Source organism: Falco biarmicus, chromosome 5, assembly GCF_023638135.1.
Source record: "Falco biarmicus isolate bFalBia1 chromosome 5, bFalBia1.pri, whole genome shotgun sequence".
NCBI classification, from domain to species: domain Eukaryota; kingdom Metazoa; phylum Chordata; class Aves; order Falconiformes; family Falconidae; genus Falco; species Falco biarmicus.
Genome location: NC_079292.1, coordinates 29733633 through 29752483, shown reverse-complemented (window position 1 = coordinate 29752483; position 18851 = coordinate 29733633). Strand labels below are relative to the sequence as shown.

Genomic DNA, 18851 nt, shown 5'->3' with positions numbered 1-18851 from the left:
GCGTGCTGAAGGTTATAGGCAGTTCACACATTTTATGATCTGTAGCAAACAAGTAACTTCCCAATGAAATTCTTGTGTTTGTTCTTAGTCCCCCTCCCTCCCGCTGACTTTCATTACTGGTTAGCAGCCTGTGAGAATCCAGGTTTGAAGTTTCACAGAAATGGGTGGCTTGAGAAGTTAACAGGGCACTACACTTTAAAAAATCAAAATAAAATCTTTTACAATGGTGAAAGTCTGTGGCTAAAAGGCTATGAACCTGGGCAGATGTAGAGGAGATGTAGAGGAATGAAGCTGGGTTAATTATCATTGATAATATACAGCTGTGGGCTGGCTTCAGGGGCGGTGGGTTGGCTGATGTGGGTAAGGTGCAGCTGTGGCTGGTTCCTGCTAAGTAGTTAAATAGCTCTGAGGGGGATGGAAGAGGAGCTCTGGATGAAGAGAGACCTGGAAGAAGCAGAGGGAGGGGAGAGAGTGCCCTGGGTGGAGGAGAGATAAGGAGAAGGATGCAGCAGAGGCAAGAAGCAGGGTGGACTGGCCTGAAGAGGCTGAAGAAACAGCACGGGCAGTAGATGAACTGTTGAAAATTTGTGGGGGATTGGTGGCCGTGCTGGGGCAAGGCATGGGAGCTACTTATTGAAGTTAACCTGGGATGGGATGGTAAAAGCCTTGTTGCAGCTTGATAGCTTGTTAGTGCTGTGACAATTGATTCCCTGTGTGAGGCACAAACTCACGACCTTCAGATTATGAGACTGAGTGTAATGAGCAGTGACAGCAATAATGGCTGTTCCAGGGGATATTTGAAGCTTTGAGCGGTGACGGTGGTGCCCAACGTAGGCAGGGATAGCCTGCCATCCAGATCACATTGAGATAGGTGGCAAAAGCCTGGAGATCCAGATCAGACACCAGTAAAGGTGAGTTGTTGGGATCAAAGAGAAGGAAGCCTGACCACCGTGGAGCCAAGAGACTGAGGGTAACAGGCAGTAGTGGTGGAGTGTATGGCCTGATATGGCAGCAGCCCGCAGTGGTGGCAGGTCCAGAGCAGGTCCGGCTGGACAGTGGTGATGGCTGTGCTGGGAGAAGGCGCGGGAGCGGTGTGGTGCCACGGGCGGCTCCTGCCGCTGCTGCTCCTTGGCCTGGTGGTATTCTTGCTGGCATTTATGTGCTTGTTGAAGGTATCTCCACTTGTAGCTGTGCAGGGGCAAGGTGTGCTAACTACTTATTGAAGTTAACCTGGTATGTGATGGTCAAAGCCTTGTGCAGACAGCTAGTTTTGATTGTGCTGCGACAGGCAGAGTCTATGTATCTGTCCAAAGAGTCTTAACAGGGAAGACAGCAACCACCCTTTAGAGTCATGAATTCTCTGGCACACATAAGCATCAACATGAATTACCTCTGGCTGGTTTTAAGCATAGTTGGGCTGAGCAGGGGACTGACTGCCTCTGTAGTCCTGAGGGGTTCCTCTCAGCATCCAAGTTGTGGTATCTAATAAATGAGCCTGGTTTTGAGAGGTAGTGGTTACTATTCCCATAGTACCTGCATGCCCCAAGAAGCTGCTAGTGCCTAGGGCCAGAGAAGTGGGCTCTGATGAATCATCCCAGATGCATTTGCTCATGGGATGCCTGAGCGTTGTGACAGCACTGTTGTCATTTTAATGTTTGTTTTCATAAGCTGGAGCACTGAAGGCCACTCCTGAGCTGCGCCAGGGTAGCAGGGCTGTCTCGGGCTAATGCCAAGACACTTCATGACCCTGCTGCTGTGTGGTGTCTGTAAGATGTCCATCCTATGTTTGGTGCTGGCTCAGGTGAACCTCTCCCTTTTTCAGGGAGAGAGCTTATTTTGGAATATATGCAACTTGTTTCTATCCTGTTTTCTGCTTTCTCTCTCTTTTCCCTTCTCTTTCCTTCTCTTTTCTTCCCTTTTTTTTGAAGGCACTTTGACTCTCTGATTTGAGTTTCTTTTTCTTTTCTTTTCTTTTTTTTTTTTCCCTGAAAAATGTTATTTCATTGTTGCTCTGAATTTGCCAGACATTGAAAGAAAGAGATGTGGAAAGGAGAGCCAGATGAAAGAAAGAAACAGTCACACAGGTACAAAAAAGGAACAGAGAAGCCTCAGCTCTGTTTGAGCAGGAGGCAGAGGACACAGACAATAGGGAAGGAGTGCTGTAGATATGTTTCCATCATGATTATTTCCTTCCCTGCCAGAACTAGCATTCTGTCTGGAGCCACTGCAATACAATGAGCCTGTGCTCCGAGGGTCACCTGGTTTTAGAAACAGCCATATGAGCTTGTTTGCAAATTGAATCAGCCCCCTCAGCAGAGTTGCTGGATGAGACACTGCATGTAGCACCTGCATTGCAGGCTTGGAGAAGGTCCAAAGGAGGGTGGGAGGATGTGTTGTGATGGTGTGTCCCTGAAGGGATGCTATCCTGCCAGCAGATCTTTCTGTTGGTGGTGCATGCTAGACTAAGCAATCTTTCTTGGCTTGTTTTCCTTCATAAGCCTCAAGATCTACCCCCTCCCATCACACACTAGGCATCGATGAGCTCAAATTCAGCTCTTGCATAATAACTTCTGCAAAATGCAGGCTTTTTTCTGATACGATCCTGTGTGAAAGCAGGAAAAAAACTTAATTCTTGCTTTCCACTGCCTGGTCCTTCAAGATTTTAACCAGGGATCAGAACCATTTTTGAGCAGGCACTTTTCCAAGTGTCTCCAACTTCAGTTAAAGGATGCTATAAGAACACCCAGGTGGGACCAGCCTATCTGACAGTGTGTCAGTAATGTCATATCCAACACTGACGGTGCCTAGGTGCTCGGTCCCATCAGCAGCCAGCTCGGTCTCTCCCCCTGTCTTTCCTGGAGATATTTCATTTGATAACGGCAATAAGTCACTGCAGGCAGCATGCTTCGGGACAATTATTGTTCTTGTCAAGTGGTTTGAGACTCTCAGCTCTGGGCTTTGTCCTCCATCACACCACCCAAGGCATGCAATTATCACTCAGAGAGACCCTACTGCCATTCCTTATTGCACTTATGATAGCTCTGCCGACAGTCTGGACACAGAGTGATGGGAGGAAATGAAAAGGAGGAGAGCCAAAGAGGCATATAAATAAATAAGTAAAAATGTCAGGAGGAATGGCTGAAATTGCTAGATCTACCAGAGCAGGGAGCAATCTCCCCAGTGGGAAACAGTGGGAGACCCAGTACTTGCAATCATCCCAATATTAGCATCCTTTGGCATGAGGAACAGGGTGAGATGTTGGGAGATGGGTGAGAAATGACCGAACTGACCATGCCATGACCATTGCTCTTACCTGCTTCAGTGACAAAACTCATGTTCTTGCTCAGTATGAGCCTACCCATTGCCAAACTTTGGCACACAGAGGCAGCAGACACTGATTTCTAGCAGCAAAATCCCTGCTGATAATTTGCCTTGAGTCCTTCGCAGGTCTGTGTGCCATGAGACCTGAGATAGTACAGCTGAAAATGCTGTGTAACCTAGGAATAAGAAAAGCAAATATGTTGTATTTGTCACACCATTACACTTGAGCAAGAGATCTCAGTGCCATTTGACTTTGTGGTGTGGCTCATGCAGCGGGAGGAGTTCTAGGAAAACCCATACAAGAAACACTGCTGGGAAAAAGTCAGCAGCTATTCACAGAACTTGTGGGAAAACATGCTTATGGGCAGCCAAAGGAAGACAAGCACGGGGCTGTTAGTTGTGCATCCACTTCTCAATTATTATGATGCATCATTATTGTTTATCTACATTCAGATAGCACAGAGAAACCCCAGTCATGTTGTGGGCTCTATTGTCCTGGGTGATACCTAGACATAAAAATTCAGTCCTAGCTCTGGGAAACAAAAAGTCCAAAGAGGCGGGATGACTGTGGGCAAGAAGTTTTCTGCCTATAGTTTATGGCTGGAAAATTGGTGCAAAGAGGGATTAAATGATTTGCCCAGGATCACACAGAGTTAGTGACAGAGCCAGGTACAGGAATCAGTTCCCAGTTCCAAGCTCTAATCACAAAATTGGTGTAAGGGAAAACAGGCTAACACTAAAATACTGCTAAAATGCTGTTTGTCTGCAGATGTCTATTGAACATGCTTAAGATACAAGGGGGAAATACCATGTAACCACTCTTGGTTTATTGTCCTCAGCGTGCCCAAGCCAAACTACCAAAGAACTTTACCCAGCGATACAGCATTCCAGCAGGATGCAGCAAGAGGTCAAGCATGGCGATGGATTTGCACAAACCGCAAATTCACAGAGATCTGTGAAGCTGAGTTCCTCTAATGTAGGGTGCCTGTAGTAACTGGATGCCCAAAAGAGACAGGAATTTGCAGATTTCTGAAAGGCAAAATATTTTTCCATGAAGGGGTCTAATATTTCCATAGCTGTTGTAGAGCTGCTAGCCGTGATTTTGCAGCCATCCTCTCAGTCCGAGGATTGTGAGCTTCCATGAGACAAACAATCAACATGTTTACAGTAGCTTACGTGTAATATGTTAAACTGCTAATGCCACAGCAAAATGGCCAAGTGATGTGATGGGCTCAGCCTGTGTTGCAGGAGTATCTGATACTAGCAAAAAGCTTAAGAGACAAAGAACTGGTACTTGGGAGTTCAAAACACGCTGTGTTGTTCATGTGAATTACAACAGCTCCTTCTAACAGATCTTTGGCATTTCCTGATGGGAGCCAGTCTGCCTTTCCGGAAAGGCAGCTTCTCTTTCTCAGTTTGGGCCTCTAAATTGCCTGTAATTTTCTGCTTTGATTTGATTTGTATGGTGGGAATCCAGATTTGGCAGATTCAGAGGTCAGATTTATGCCTTTTGAGCAGTTCTGCCTGTGCTGGAGAAAGTTGTACAAGGCAACGTATATACACAAGCCCTAATAGTATGAATGCTCTTATCAAGAGTATCCAGGAAGCTCTGCTGTCCTGGAGATCGATACACTATCCCTTTTTTCTTCTCTGAAACATATTTCCATCTTATTGTTACAGCTGAGCAAATCCTTTTCAAAGACTCCTATTAAGTTCAGTGGGCTTTGAACAGGGGTCACAACGAGTTAGCAGCTCCTGTGGTCTGAAGAGGATGGAGCATTTACTCACTGTTATGTTGCAAATTGCTCTGTTTCACTGCTGTGCAGCCCACAAGCTGTCTGAGCAGGCCAGGCATGGCAGCGTGAGCATCCTCGTTCCAGCCCCCAGCTGGCTTCATCCTTGGAGCTCTTCCATGGGGATCCCCTTGTTTATTCCCTTGCATCCATTTCCAGTTCTGGATCAAGTCTGCTGAGTTAACAAGTCTAATATGTGTTTGCCCCTGGTGCTGCAGACAGATCTAGATCTAAAATCCCAGCTGGCCTCCTGCTGCTGGTGCTTGGATTCTCAGTGGGATGAAAGGCTCTGGGGGACTGCAGCTGCCTGTCCCTTGGCAGCCCTGTCTAGGTTTGCTAACAGCTAAATCCCAACACATGCACATAAGGCTCTGCTGAGGCAGAAAGTAGCGCTTTCTCAGGCACCTACAGACTCAGTGTCTGACGTAAGGGTGACCGGTGGTTCTGTATACATGTTCTTTCCCACTCCCAATCAGCATTTGCAAGTGCTGTGCAAAGCAGGCATTTGGAAAGCTCCTGAGTGGCAGAAAATTAATTATTCTCTACTTTTCAGACATTTTCCTTCCCACTCATGTCTCCCCATCCTTGCTCATAGCTCCAAAAAACTGTGAAAAGCCAGTGTTGTGAGTCCAAGCGGCTCTGCATCATCTTGCATCTTGCTGGCAGTGTCACCAAAAAGTGTCATAAAAATGCTAATACTGAATGAGACTGTCGGGTACAGCGCTATTGCAAAGGACTCTGCTAACCTGCAGCTGCTCTTTACTTCCATGGTAACCACAAAGCTTATACCCATAAATACCCTACAACTAGATTGTAATCACAGGGCCTTGCAGATTAGTGCCTAATTGTGTTTAGTTTGTCCAAAGAGAAATTATCGTGCAACTAGTACTCTGCCGTAATGGACAGAAATCACCATATACGATTTACTCTGCAATTACATGGCAATTAACAGATACAGAAAAATCTACCTCTAAAGGCTCAGAGCTTTGGCATCTCTGTGGAAAACCATGCTGAAACTTTAAGTGATGGGGAACTCTTTAGTGGTCTCTAAGACATGCCCAACCAAACCAGGCCGCTTACTGAATTACATTTAGCCTTGTAGTGGGGAAAACATCTTTTTCTTTAGAAGTGGGAGTTTGTCCTGCTATAGATCCCAGTGCAGTGGGAGATTCCTGATCTCAGGAGGATAAATACTGATGTGCACAGTGGTCAGTAACCGTAGCAGACATGTTCCCATTCTGCCCTTTAAGCAACTATCTCCTCTCCCCTTATAAGAGGCTTTTTGCCTTTTGGTGAAGTGTTGGATGGAAGCTGTTGATGGAGGTGGGCAATGGGATCTGATGGACAACCGGGTGAACCCTGTGTGAACTGGCTTGTGATAAACCAAAATCTAGCTGAAAAAATACACTGAGCAGCACTGTGTCAGAGAGCTGTCCAAGCTGAGAGGGCCTCCAGAGATCAGCTGCCATTTCCTTTGTTAAGGCCGGCTCTGTGTACCTTGACTGTGCCTGACAAGTGTTTGTTTAAGTCTGTCCAACTCTCTCAGAAGATTTCTCTGGCTTTCCTAATACATATTTACTGGAAACTGGATACCCCCTACGCCAGCTGAAGCCTTTCTGGTTCTGAGTAGGAAAAAATAATTGCCTCCTGGGGCTTACCTATGTAACAAACTCTATCTAGGATATCCCCAACTGAGATTTGCTTGGATTTTGGCAGCAATATGGCAGTGTTGTTTCACAATCTGTTTGTGATCTTCACCAGTCCCCAGACCCTTTCCTGCAGCACTGGCCAGTCACTCCAACTTTGTATTTTTTTGCATTGATTTTTCCTACTGAAGAACAGTCAGTACATGCCTGTATTGAATTTTGCCTTGTTGATTTTGGCTTGGTTCTACAATTTGTCAAGTTTCTTTTGAATTCTTAACCCTGCTTTTGAATGTGCTTGCACCCTCTTCCAGAACAGTGTCATTCATGATATCTGTGGTTTGTCATCCAAGTTAGTAGTAAAAATACTGAATAGTGCCAGACCCAGGACGCTACTCGATTTGAAACACCCTCCCAGCCTGACATTGAACTATTTGACTTTGTTTTGTTGATTGTGGTTTTGGGGGTTTTTTTTTGGGGGGGGAGGGGTTGGCAGCTTTTGCATATACCTTATGGTGGTTTCTTTTAGATCATTATTTCCTTAGTTTGTTTATGGGAATCTCCTGTAGGACAGTAGCAAATACTCTACCGAAATCAAGATAAATCACATCTGCTGCCTTTCCTTTATCCACAAAGCCATTAAGCCTGTCAAAAAAGGAAATTAGATTGGGTTGACACAATTTGTTCTTGACAAATCTGTGCTGGCTGATTTTTATCACCTTATCATCTTGCAGGTGCTTATAAATTGATTGTTTAATAATTCGATGTACTTTCTTTCTGGGAAGTCAAGTTAGGCTGACAGGTCTATAATTACACAGAACTTCCATTTTCCATTTTTTAAAGATATTTCCATGACATGACTGTTCCCTGCTTCCTGAGACCTCACTCAGCTTCCAAGAGTTCTTCAAAATATCACTAATGTAGGTAACCTTACATACAAGCTCAGCATCAGAATACTCAGCAGAGGTACATATGGATGGTAGACTTACAATGCATAATGTACACCTTAAAAGTGCACCCAAGAGTTGGCAAAATATTTTTCAGAGCTGTGCACAACAACTAGAAGGTGGATTTCGAAGATAAACCCCAGCACATGCAAATACACTTAAATCATGGAACATTGACATAACAGCTAAGTAGGCTATTGCGAGGGGCATGGCTTGCTCTCTTGAGAGCCAAGACTCTGAGAGCATCCTATGGCTTTTGTGGCATGTAATTGTGATTAGGGAGATAGCTGGCAGCTTAATTTCTCTTGTTCGCAACTTGCAGCACTACCTTTTGCCTTCTCCCATCCCCTCCCTACCTCTGGGCACCATGTAAGTCTGGGTTTGGTTTTTCTTTTTGTTTTTCCTCTCCTATTTCTAGTATTCGTATGAAGGGATGGAGATTAACAGCCTGCCGGTGGAACTGACGGTTGTCTGGAATGGGAATTTCAACATTGACAACCCAGCACAGAACAAAGGTAAAGAGTTATTTCAACTTGTCCTTGGAAGCGGTAACCTTAGCAACGGGCCGCATAGCTCCCTGCACTTAACAAAGGCAGCACCATCTCCCCATGCTGTCTGGTGCTTACTTGTTCTCTGCACTCTGCAAATTACCAGGTTTTTGTGTGCTATGTGTTACACACACACGCACTTCTCTCTTTGCACTGGAGAAATATGACTCTCCCTCCCACTTGTGTTGCTTCCTGCATCATCTTTGCCTCCGGCTTCTCCCCACAATTTTGTGTTTTGTTTTTATACCCCTCCTTCTCTAGCTTTCCCCCCCCTCTTTATTCCTCCCGCAGTGATGCTCTTCAAGTTAACATGCCAGGAGATCGGCACGGTCTGTGCAGAGGCGATGTAGTAATGAACAGGGGAAGGGAGAGGGGGAGGAGAAAGGCTGTAGTTCCTCAGTGGGAAAATTGTGAACAAAATAAAATGATAATAGCAAAGGACCGAAAACCACCTCCTGCCTAGAGCCTGGCTCCATTTAATTACCACCAACAGCACAGGATTGATGTGCCTCTCACAGAGGGATATTGCACGTCCAGCCACAGCCCTGAGGCAGGTGTTTTTTCTGGAGATGGACAGCCCATTCACATCTTCTTCCTTCTTGTCCATCAGCCTCAGGGAACCTGAAGACTTTCCCCCAGGCAGCCTCTCCTCTCGGCTGCTCTCCCTGTACAGCCCAGACCTGCAGACTCTCTCCTTCTCCCATCACCACCTCTCAGAAGTTTCTATCTCTCTCACTTTACCTTTGCTTTTCTTGGACACACTCCACACCTTCTCCCATTCCACCTCTCCCCATCAGGTACTCCCATGCTTCTTTCACACCATTTCACACACTGCCTCGTGCTGAGGGGTGATGGGTGAGGTTTCCACCAATGCCACATTGAAGCTGGAAAGCAATACAGAAGGCAGCTCTTCTCCCATGGCATGACCCTTTCCTGACCTTCTCCTCCTGCCCCTACCTCTGTGATGTCTTTCTCTGCTGGCTCAAATAACTGGTGGGTTAGAATAGCCAGGCCAAATGCAAAAGATCCTGCACTGTCCTCCCCTAACCCACAGCTCTTGAAGGTTAAATCCGCTCAGCAAACACCACAGGCTGGAGACCCTTGTCCAGCCCTGGCATCCAGCAGTGTGGCATAGCCTACGTTCACACTGCCAACCTCTCTCCATATTGAAGCTGTCTGCCCTCTCTCCTGCTCTCCAAGCTGTGCCAAGGCATTGCCAGGACAGTGCTACTTTTCATGGGCCCAAACAGTGCCAGAGGCTGTGCTGGTCTTTACCAGCGTGGGTTGGAGGTCAGGGTTTGGGCGCTTCCCCCAGTCCTGCTTAGTTTTCTGTTACCATTATATATAGCCCAAGTGTTGCTGATACAACATGGTCCATACAATGAGTGTGAACCCTTTTTGGGCAGTACTGAGCTGTGCTGGGTGATGTAGGGGTAAAATCAGTTTCATAATCATGATGATTGTGTCTTTAGGCATGTCTGTGCTGGCAATGTAAACCAGACCAGGGGATGAACTCAAGAAACATCTGTGGTGCTTAGCCTCTAGCACAGTCCCTTACAAGTTCTTGGGTTATTTGAACCCTAAAGGTTGTAAGTAATGACTAGGAAAAACCTAGGAAGTGGCACTGGCTGGTGGCTCTCTCGCATGAGTAGTTTGGATGACACCATCATATTTCAGGTCAGGAGGAGAGCTTAGGAGTATGTACATGGGTATAGCAGATGGAGGCATACCACACGCTCCCAAGGACACAGCTTTATTTACTAGCATAAATGTAGTGGCTACAGGCAAACACAAAACCCAGGCAGGGCTTTGCACAGTGCTGCAAACAAGCAGACCTTCTTCTCTGGAAAACTGAGAGGGAGAGGCAGAGGCAGGATTAGACCCAGTGCCTTTCTAAGTGCAGTGGCACTTGGGTACACAACCAAGATGCCACTGCTTTCATAGCTGGCATCACATGGCAGCAGAGGTACTCACTAAGAGCACTGCAAGCAGAGCAACTCAGCAAATCTGAGGAAATCCAACAGAAAATTAAGGAAAGGGCTTTATCCCAGGAAGCCTGTAGCACACTGTGATTGACAGCCGTTTTGCAAACTTGTCTTGCACCTAACATGAAGAAATAATAAGTTTCCGGGCTTTTCTTTGCATTGGTCAATGCTTGCTGACTTCTGGGGTGCAAGTATGAAGAGCCAGCCAGAGCTTTTCAGCACACATATCCAAAGCCTTTGGGCTTTAGGACTGTGTATAGTAATAACCACAAACAAGACTTTAGTCACCTACTGACCCAGCAAAACAGTAGCACAAAGGCAAAATCCCCCATCTTATAAAGAAATTCACCAACATGCCCACAAATACAGGAAAAAGCAAGCCTGAAAGCCTCAAGTCTGTCGTCTTCACCTTCAGGGAGGAGAATTTTTATCAGTCTCCTACCTGTGCAACCCAGGCCTCAGTTTACACATCTGTATAATAAGGATAAATAATATGATCTTATTTTGTAGGAGGACTGCAATGTTTTTAGGCTTTATTTAGAAAAAAAGCTTTGCCTTCCTCTAATCACTTAGCAATCCAAGATGTAGCTAAGCATTAACCATTGCTCTCTTTATTAGAGGAGGTTCAACTTAGTACTTCAAAGTGTAAAACAGACTGAATTTCTGGAGCAGAAGAAGGAGGAAAGGCTGATTGTGAATCCCTGGATACAGCCTCATAGTGAAGCATTGTGGATTTACTATTATCTCTTAGGATTTCTGTTAAGGGGGAAACCTGAGTAACCTGAGTGGCATCACCTTGACGCCCAGTTCTGGGTAGTTTCACATCAGAAAAATCCCCAGGTTTAAGCTGTGGGTAGACCAGGTCTAGAAAATCATTTTAGGATGAAGTGCTGAGGCTGAGACTGGTTATAGGTGGCATCACATGACATTCAGAAAGTCTCTGAAGAAGGAAAGGACTGAGGCTGAGTCACTGCCCAAGCACCTTTCCCCCCAGCCGCCTGCTTGTAAACCCTCATCTTACTGAGCGCAGCATCCTTCCTTCTGCTGTCAGCTTCCAAACATATCTTTCAAGGGGTTTGAATTTTGACAAGTGCTATTTATTTCAAGAAGGATGTAAACACTTCCCCCTCACACCCCATTATTCACCCCCCTGGAGAGTTCCCATCCTGCCTCTGGGATGAGCAGCCCATAAAACCTTCCCCTCTTTCACTCCTCATTCTGCCCTCTGACATCCCACCACTCTCCCATGCTGTCTGCATCTCTCAGGTCCTCTCTGTTTTCCTGTCCCTGCAGTTCACCTGTACAAGTGCGGGGCCATGCGGGACAGCTGTGGACTCTGCCTGAAAGCTGACCCAGACTTCGAGTGCGGCTGGTGCGAGGGACAAAACCAGTGCACGCTGAAGCAGCACTGCCCAGCCCAGGACAGCCAGTGGCTGGAGTTGTCCAGCACCAAGGGCAAATGCACCAACCCCAAGATCACGGATGTAAGTCATGGATCTACCAGAAGCTGGGGTATTCCCTGTCGTACCCTTTCCCTGCTTTATTTTCCTGATTTATCTTTGGGTTGGTGAGGGGAAGGTTATGGCTGAGTTCTGCTGGATCAGGCAAAGCCCCAGGCACCCTTGGTGATGGGAAGACATGGTGGCCTTCAAAGGCAGGCACACGACTTCAGGTGTCTAGATCACAGGAGTGAGCAGGGTGTCAGGTTTCCCACCATAGTCCGTGGATGTAAATCAGTTGCACAAGCACAGTCTGCTGGTGCAGTCTTAGGAATGCCACAGCATTTGACCTGCACACACAGGGCTGGTAGACACGACATCAAGCCTTTAGGAGACCTTGGCCTTCTAGTGGAACAGCTGAGGGTGAGACAGGATGCTCTGGGACATCTCAAATGGGCAGTGTGAAGGTAATCAAAGGAGCCAAACTACCTCTTGAAAGAACCTCTTTGGCCACCCTGGCTGAGAAGGAGATGTTGAGTGATCCTGGAGTGGTTTGAACTTTGCTGACAGGAGATCAAGAAACAAGGTGGGTTGTAGTTCATGCTTCCTGGCAGCATGACATGGACAGGGTCAACGTCCAGAAAAAGAGCAGACTCCACTGGCCTCAGCAGTGTAACAGTCTTTTGTTTGCCTGGCTGAGTTTGCATGGTAAAAGAAATCCCCACGGAGCAAACAAAGCCCTGTATAGCTATCAATGTTCCCCCTTTGAAGGCTCAAGGAGAAGGCAGGATCAAGCCTGGACTAACTGAAGTTTGGAACTGTCCTATTAAGTGATAAAAGAGAGAATGAGGGTGAGGCTGGGGGGAAGGAACTGCAGGAAAATGGTGTTCTTTGTAAGATTTCGTATTGATTGTGTTAACTAAACCTAAGGAAGATCTGCGAGGAAGGTACAAAGGTGAGATAAGAGAATAGAAAGTCCATAGAGAGAGCAAGCAGAGGAAAGGAGAGAAGGCAAGGTAGGCAAATCAGTCCTGCAGTCTAAAGGGACTTTCGTCTGCTGTCTTGGGATGCCTTTGCCACAATGATGGGCACCGTTTTCAGGTCACAGGGCAGGCAGCAGGATGCATCTGAGCCTTGAAAACGGGGGCCCCATCCTTACCAACTGCCTCCTGCCTTAAGGGAGTGTTTCTCAGTCACCATGCCTTAGTTAACACAAGCACCCTTTCAAGGTGGCTAGGGTCTTATTTCCAAATGAAAAAAGTAAGGAGGAAAATGAGACAAAGATAGGGGTAAATGCAAAGAAGGGAAATCCAGCTTCCACTGTTGTGATTTAATAGGAATTATTATGCAGGTTATTTTTTCTAGAAAGCAAGAAAGGCTTTTTCAGTTGTATTTGGTTAAGAATAAAAAGTGTGGGAGTTACGGACAAGCCCATGCCCATGCATGAAAGTTTTGTGAAAGCAAAGGCTGGGTAGAATCTTCTTTTCCCAGATACCACTGAAAGGAACTCCTTTTACTGTGTTTCAGTCCATCTTCCTGTCATTCATCAGTCCCCAAAGCACCCGCTCAGCTGGATGCTGGAGTGCCAGACTTATTCTGATGTTTCTAAGGTAGAGGTCTCCACTGCACTTGCATTTATCTGGGACTGGTAATTTTAAGCCCATCTGAACAACCCAAAGCTGTGAAACCAAACCCAGACAGTCAGAGTGAGCAGCTACCTCTGAAAGTTCAGCTTTGAGGCCTTGAAAATTATTGGGAGGTAAAGGAAACCTTTTCTGAATCTTTTCAGATTCTTGAACTTTGAGAAAGATTCAGAAATTTTGCACAGATTCAAAGAATTTGAAATTGGTAAGCTGACGGATGACCAACTAAAGCAGAAGTCCAATACACAAGGACCTGACCACACAGTAGTACGGTGTTCTGAAGGTCCATCCACATTTTTCTGCCATGCTTTGACTCCAACCCTGCATCTACAGTTTCTTTACGAGGTGCAAAGCACTCATTCTCGACCCTACAGCTCCAGAGGGGACATACTTCTAGTTCTGCTGGCATTTCCTCCAACAGCTCCCAAAGCTCGAACAGATCATTGCAATATTTGCTCATGAAATATTCCAGCTGTCTGGTGCAATCATAAGTAGCTCTTGGAAAGTCTTTTTCTGAGCCATTAGCATGGAAGTAATCTCAAGTGACTGGATATATATTGCAGCTAATGGTTGGTCTGGGGCGGTTGGTAAGAGCATGCATATTCTGGCGAGGAGCCAGGGCAGTATCTGTGGAGGCGAAGGAGGAGAAACAACACATGTACTTGCACAGACACACACACATACCCAGCACAGAGCTTCCCATAACCTGTGCTTACGTACTAGCTCTTGCATTCATGTTGCCAGTCAGTGAAATCAAGGGACTTAGAGACTCGCTGAGCCACAAAACCTCCTTTAAGAGTGACAAGCTGCAGCATTAGGCTGATGTGAGCGGAGGGTGTAAATTGTGATGCAGTGTTGCAGCTCTGGTCTTCAAAAGAAAGCTGAGGCTTCCTGGCAGCTTTTGTTTCCCTGCCTGTATTTTCCTCTCCAAAACTGACAGCTTTCATTCCACATTTTTGCACCTGTGATAGAAACAGGCTCCTTCTCTCTCGCTGTGGAAACAGCATGGTAACACCTTCTTCTTGTATGCACCTATGGGAGTGCAAAGACTTGGGGTCAAAAACTCTCCCACGTGCTCCTGGGAGAATCTCAGGCACTCCTGTTTTAGGGAAATAAGTGGGTTTTGAAGCTGGCCTTTACAAATTAAAAATCACACAGGGATGTAATCAGAGGTGCTGTGCTGCCTTCCCTCCAGGGAGTTTCCCATCCATGCTTTTTGCATCATAGCAAGAATTTTTAAACATCTCACCCTTTAGACAGAGCTGGAAGAAGGCTGATAATGTCAACACGGAGGTTTTTGTGACTTCTTCAGTGAAACTTTTGCCTCAAACTCACCCCTAGTACTAAAGTAAAGGACTTTTCTAGCAAGATGTTTCTTTTCACCACTACACCTTCTTTTATTCAGGGTAATGACATCAGTCATATGAGAAAAAAAAATCCTCTTTTGACCTGCTACGAGATGTACTGCCTGTGCTAGCAAGTTCTTTCAAGCATAGGTGAGCCCTAATTAACCACAGACCTAGCTCACTAGACACCTGCCTTACTAGAGCAAGTAAAACTCATTTGATGGCAAGTTTAATACCACAAAACAGAACCAAATTACTCCATGGGGAACTCAGTTCTCTTACAAAGTGTGTCTAATGCATTAGGAAATAAAATAAGGGAATTTTGGTTTGTCTTTCTCTTTTCATTTTGAGTACACGCTAGATTGCATTTGGTATGGTGATACATTCTGGCCTTCCAGCATCATTCATATAGTGTTTTTTCAGGAGAGGATTAACTGATATCAGCAAAATATGTATTTCAAACAGAAAACTTTGCTTTAATAGATATTTATTAATGACTCGGAATAAAAATATTTTGGAACTCCATTTCTGGAAAATAGTTTGAGTTTTCAGTGTTGAATCTCCAACCGAGACAATCAGTATTAGTTTTTCCTGGAATAGAAATTTCATTTTCATTCTCATTTTTTAAGTTACCTTCTTCATTTCCTGGAAAATAGCTACAAATGCCTCTCTGTTTCTCTTTTTATCAGTTTTCTAGTTGTCTATCAATCTCATCACCACAGACCATCCAAAGGTCAAATCTCCAGCCAACCCAAATAATCATTTCACTTGTCAGATTTATGAATGTTGTACTATTTTCTTTTTAGGATGTAAGTATCTTTTGGAGTAGGCATAAGCCTGCCATGGTTCTGATTTCATTGGCTCAAGTGGTATTTGTTTGTTTTTTGGACCTGAGACTGGGCCACTGCAGGGATCTGGTGCTGCAGAGGTTGTGTCTACACTACACAGCCCAGGGATCCAAGCGCTCATCCGTGATCATCTGGGGTTTTAATTTGTTAACCTCTGTTGGTTCCCTGTATAGTCAGAGCAAAGACATGTTCAGGAGGTTGTTCACAGCACCTAAAATTAAATACCCTAAAATAAAATATCCCCTAAAGTGCCAGGGTCTGTCTCCTTCTATTAAAGACGAACCTTGTAAAAACTGGCTTCGGGGTGGAAATTAGGCTAACCCAGGTGCCAGACTCAGCACTAGGAAGCGGTCAAGAGCAGCCCTGCTCATGCTAGTGCCTCGACTTTCCCTGCCAGTCCGACTGCTACGCAAGGATCTAGCTGCCAGCTTTAGATTCCCAGTTGGCAGAGCCATCGACCAGTGGGTACGGACCTCAGACAGGGAATTCCCCCTTCCTCACTGCAGTGAGAGCCTTGCCAATGCTGGCAGATGGCATCCATGGCATCCTGAGTGGGCAGCAGGGAATACCCTTTGAAAGCAACGTCTGAAGCCCCTTTCAGCCAGCCAGTTGTATGGCAAAACATTTGGGCACAGTGAGTAATTGGAAGGGCAGAACTGAGATAATTAAGGGCCAGCCCCATGATTTCTGTCTTGTTTCAATGTTGAGGAGACAACTGTGATGCTAATTTCCACCTGGCTCTGAACAAGGGTGATGGATGTGATGCAGAATGCTTTCCCACGTGCACAGCTCCTTTGCACGGGCCAGAAATACCGCACAGAGGCAGGCAGCTGTGGGTGCCCCACGAGGCTCTGCAGTGGGAGGGAGAGGGGAGCGTTGGGGGTTGGCTGGTGCTTTGGCTCTGCTGCCCAACACAGCCACTGCTGAGCAAGACACAGAGAACCTACCCCTGCTATGGCCTGGTGAAGGTCCAGACTGGGATGGAAACTTCATGCCACCAGCCACTAGAATGGCTGGGATAGCCACTTGTCTCATGCTGGGGCTCAGGAGCTTCCCACCCCACAAATAAGTTGTCCATGCTCCCGTGCCTGCCCTCAGCTGTCCCGTGAAGGCAGCTGGAGCCCTTTCAGAAACGTGTTGGCACACAGCAATTGCTGCTGCTGTCTCGGTCGCCATCCACCTACTCCATACCAAATCTGACAAGCTGTTTCTTTGTGCCTCGGCTGGTTTTTTGAAGTGGACATTTTCAGCTGAGTTTGTGACGCATGACCAATGCCTACCTCCAGAACAGATCAAAACTCCATGCACACTGGGCTGGGAATATAGGATTTAAAGTGACTGACTGAATCCATTTGTATCCTTTTCTCATTTTTTCTCCCATTTCTTTCTACCTTACCTCCCTCTGGCCTTTCCATGGCTTATGTCTATAAAGTGCAGAGCTCAGCTGCAACAGCAGAAACCCCTGCTCCTACCTAGAAAATACCTCCTACTCATCTCTGGATATTTTGCGAGTAGTTAAAAGGGAGTAAGTGAGATCTGGGGCAGAATTTTGTATACTCTGTGCCTGGGGAATGTGTGATACATATATTTTCAGGGGAGCTGGACCAAGTGATGTATCTGGAGTAGGCTTGTTCCCTCAGTTGTTCCCCATTCATGAGTGTCTCTAGTTGTCACAAAGAGACATGATGTTGCCTGTTCTCTCACCTGAGAGGATGCGGGTATCTTTACATAGGTGGTTTGATTATTCTCCTTTTTCTTGCCTTGTTTCTCCAGATCAATCCAGTGACAGGCCCTCGCGAAGGAGGGACCAAAGTGACCATCCGTGGGGAGAATCTGGGGCTGGAGTTCAGAGATATTGCTTCTCATGTCAAAGTGGCCGGAGTGGAGTGCAAACCACTGGTGGAAGGGTACATCCCAGCAGAGCAGTAAGTTGGGTGTGTGGCAAACAGTGGGCCACAGCACACCTAGTAACAGTCGTTGCTATGTGTAGGGTCTTCTAAGGAATCCATTCCACCCAGCCTTGGGTGATGGGAGATGCCATTCCTCACTTACAGCTCAGGAGCTAATAATCCTTTTATTACTGTATTTGGACTTCATATTTAGATAATCCTCATGGCACATACCCTGAAGTTATCTTCTGTTTTTCACATAACAGCCACCACAGGGTGTGCAGGAATGACCATTAAGCATTACAGCTCCAAAGCTGTCCACCATGCAAGGCTGGAGGACGGAGTGACCCCTGGGGTCAGACCTCAGTCCAGCATTTGTCTGTATATTTAAGTGAAGCTATGTTGATTTACATCAGCTAAGCATATGTCCCACCAAGTACCAACAGCCAAAAGCCACCTCTCTTTAAAGAATAACATAGTCCACAGTTTGGATCCTGAGTTGGAAAGAAGAGGAAGGGTTAAGCCTGCAGTCCATTTCCCAGCACTGTGGGCTGTTTGCTCCAGTTCCATCTATATCCAGACTGCCGAACCGTCTCTCAAACTTTGCTTCTGGTTCATATTTTCTCCACAGGATAGTATGTGAGATGGGGGAGGCCAAGCCCAGCCAGCATGCCGGATTCGTGGAAATCTGCGTGGCTGAGTGCAAACCAGAGTTCATGGCCAGGTCCTCACAGCTCTACTACTTTATGGTAAGCTCCAGGGAGAAGTTCTCCTTGACCCTGAAGTTCCTTGGGCCCTGGTTCCCTTTGCTGCATCTATCCATCGTCCTTGACCATCTTGAGCCTCTGAGCTCTTCACTGCCATTCTGAGTGCACCAAATTGTTCTTTCCATTTCCTTTTAAAATCTTGTTATGTGCAAAAATAGCTTGCCTGATTAATGTTTTAACAATCTAATAATAGTCCAAATTATTAGTCCAGTTACAGTTACATACAGTCATGGTCCAAATTAGTACAGAAAATCCTCATTAATAGTTAAAAATGCTATACAGGAATGAAAAGGAGGGAAAAAAAAAAAAAAAAAAAGGAAAAACCCCCTTCCCTAGTATCTTACTTTTCCTGGGTATGATGCTCACCCTCTTGGCATCTCTCCAGGCCCACAGCTGAAGGCACCGGTGTCCCTCAGGAGAAACATAGGTGTTGCCACCACCACCCTGAGCCCTTCCCTGGCAGGGTGTGATGCCCACGGTGGGGTTTCTTCCTCCTCACTCTCGGCACCCCCGGGGGTATGTGGCCACCCCACCGCCCGCTCCCTTCTCCCCGGTGCCCAGCACCAGGGCAGAGCTGCCCAGCGCCCAGCCCGGGCACACCAAGGGCTGGTGTTTGCTGGGCAGCGCCTGCCCGGGGCGGCAGCCCTTGGCCGTGCCGGGTGTCCCCAGCGCGGAGCTCAGG

The 18851-nt window shown here is 46.4% G+C and overlaps 1 protein-coding gene across 2 annotated transcripts in view; it reads left to right on the top strand.

Annotated features, from left to right (window-relative positions):
* Positions 1 to 18851, top strand: part of PLXNA4 (plexin A4) — a 455447-nt gene that overhangs the window by 365996 nt on the left and 70600 nt on the right. For both annotated transcript variants that reach the window (XM_056341131.1, XM_056341132.1), the window contains exons 11-14: positions 8123 to 8219; positions 11531 to 11721; positions 17287 to 17438; positions 18034 to 18151. In XM_056341131.1, the coding sequence (XP_056197106.1) occupies positions 8123 to 8219; positions 11531 to 11721; positions 17287 to 17438; positions 18034 to 18151 (558 nt within the window). The remainder of the gene's footprint in view (positions 1 to 8122; positions 8220 to 11530; positions 11722 to 17286; positions 17439 to 18033; positions 18152 to 18851) is intronic.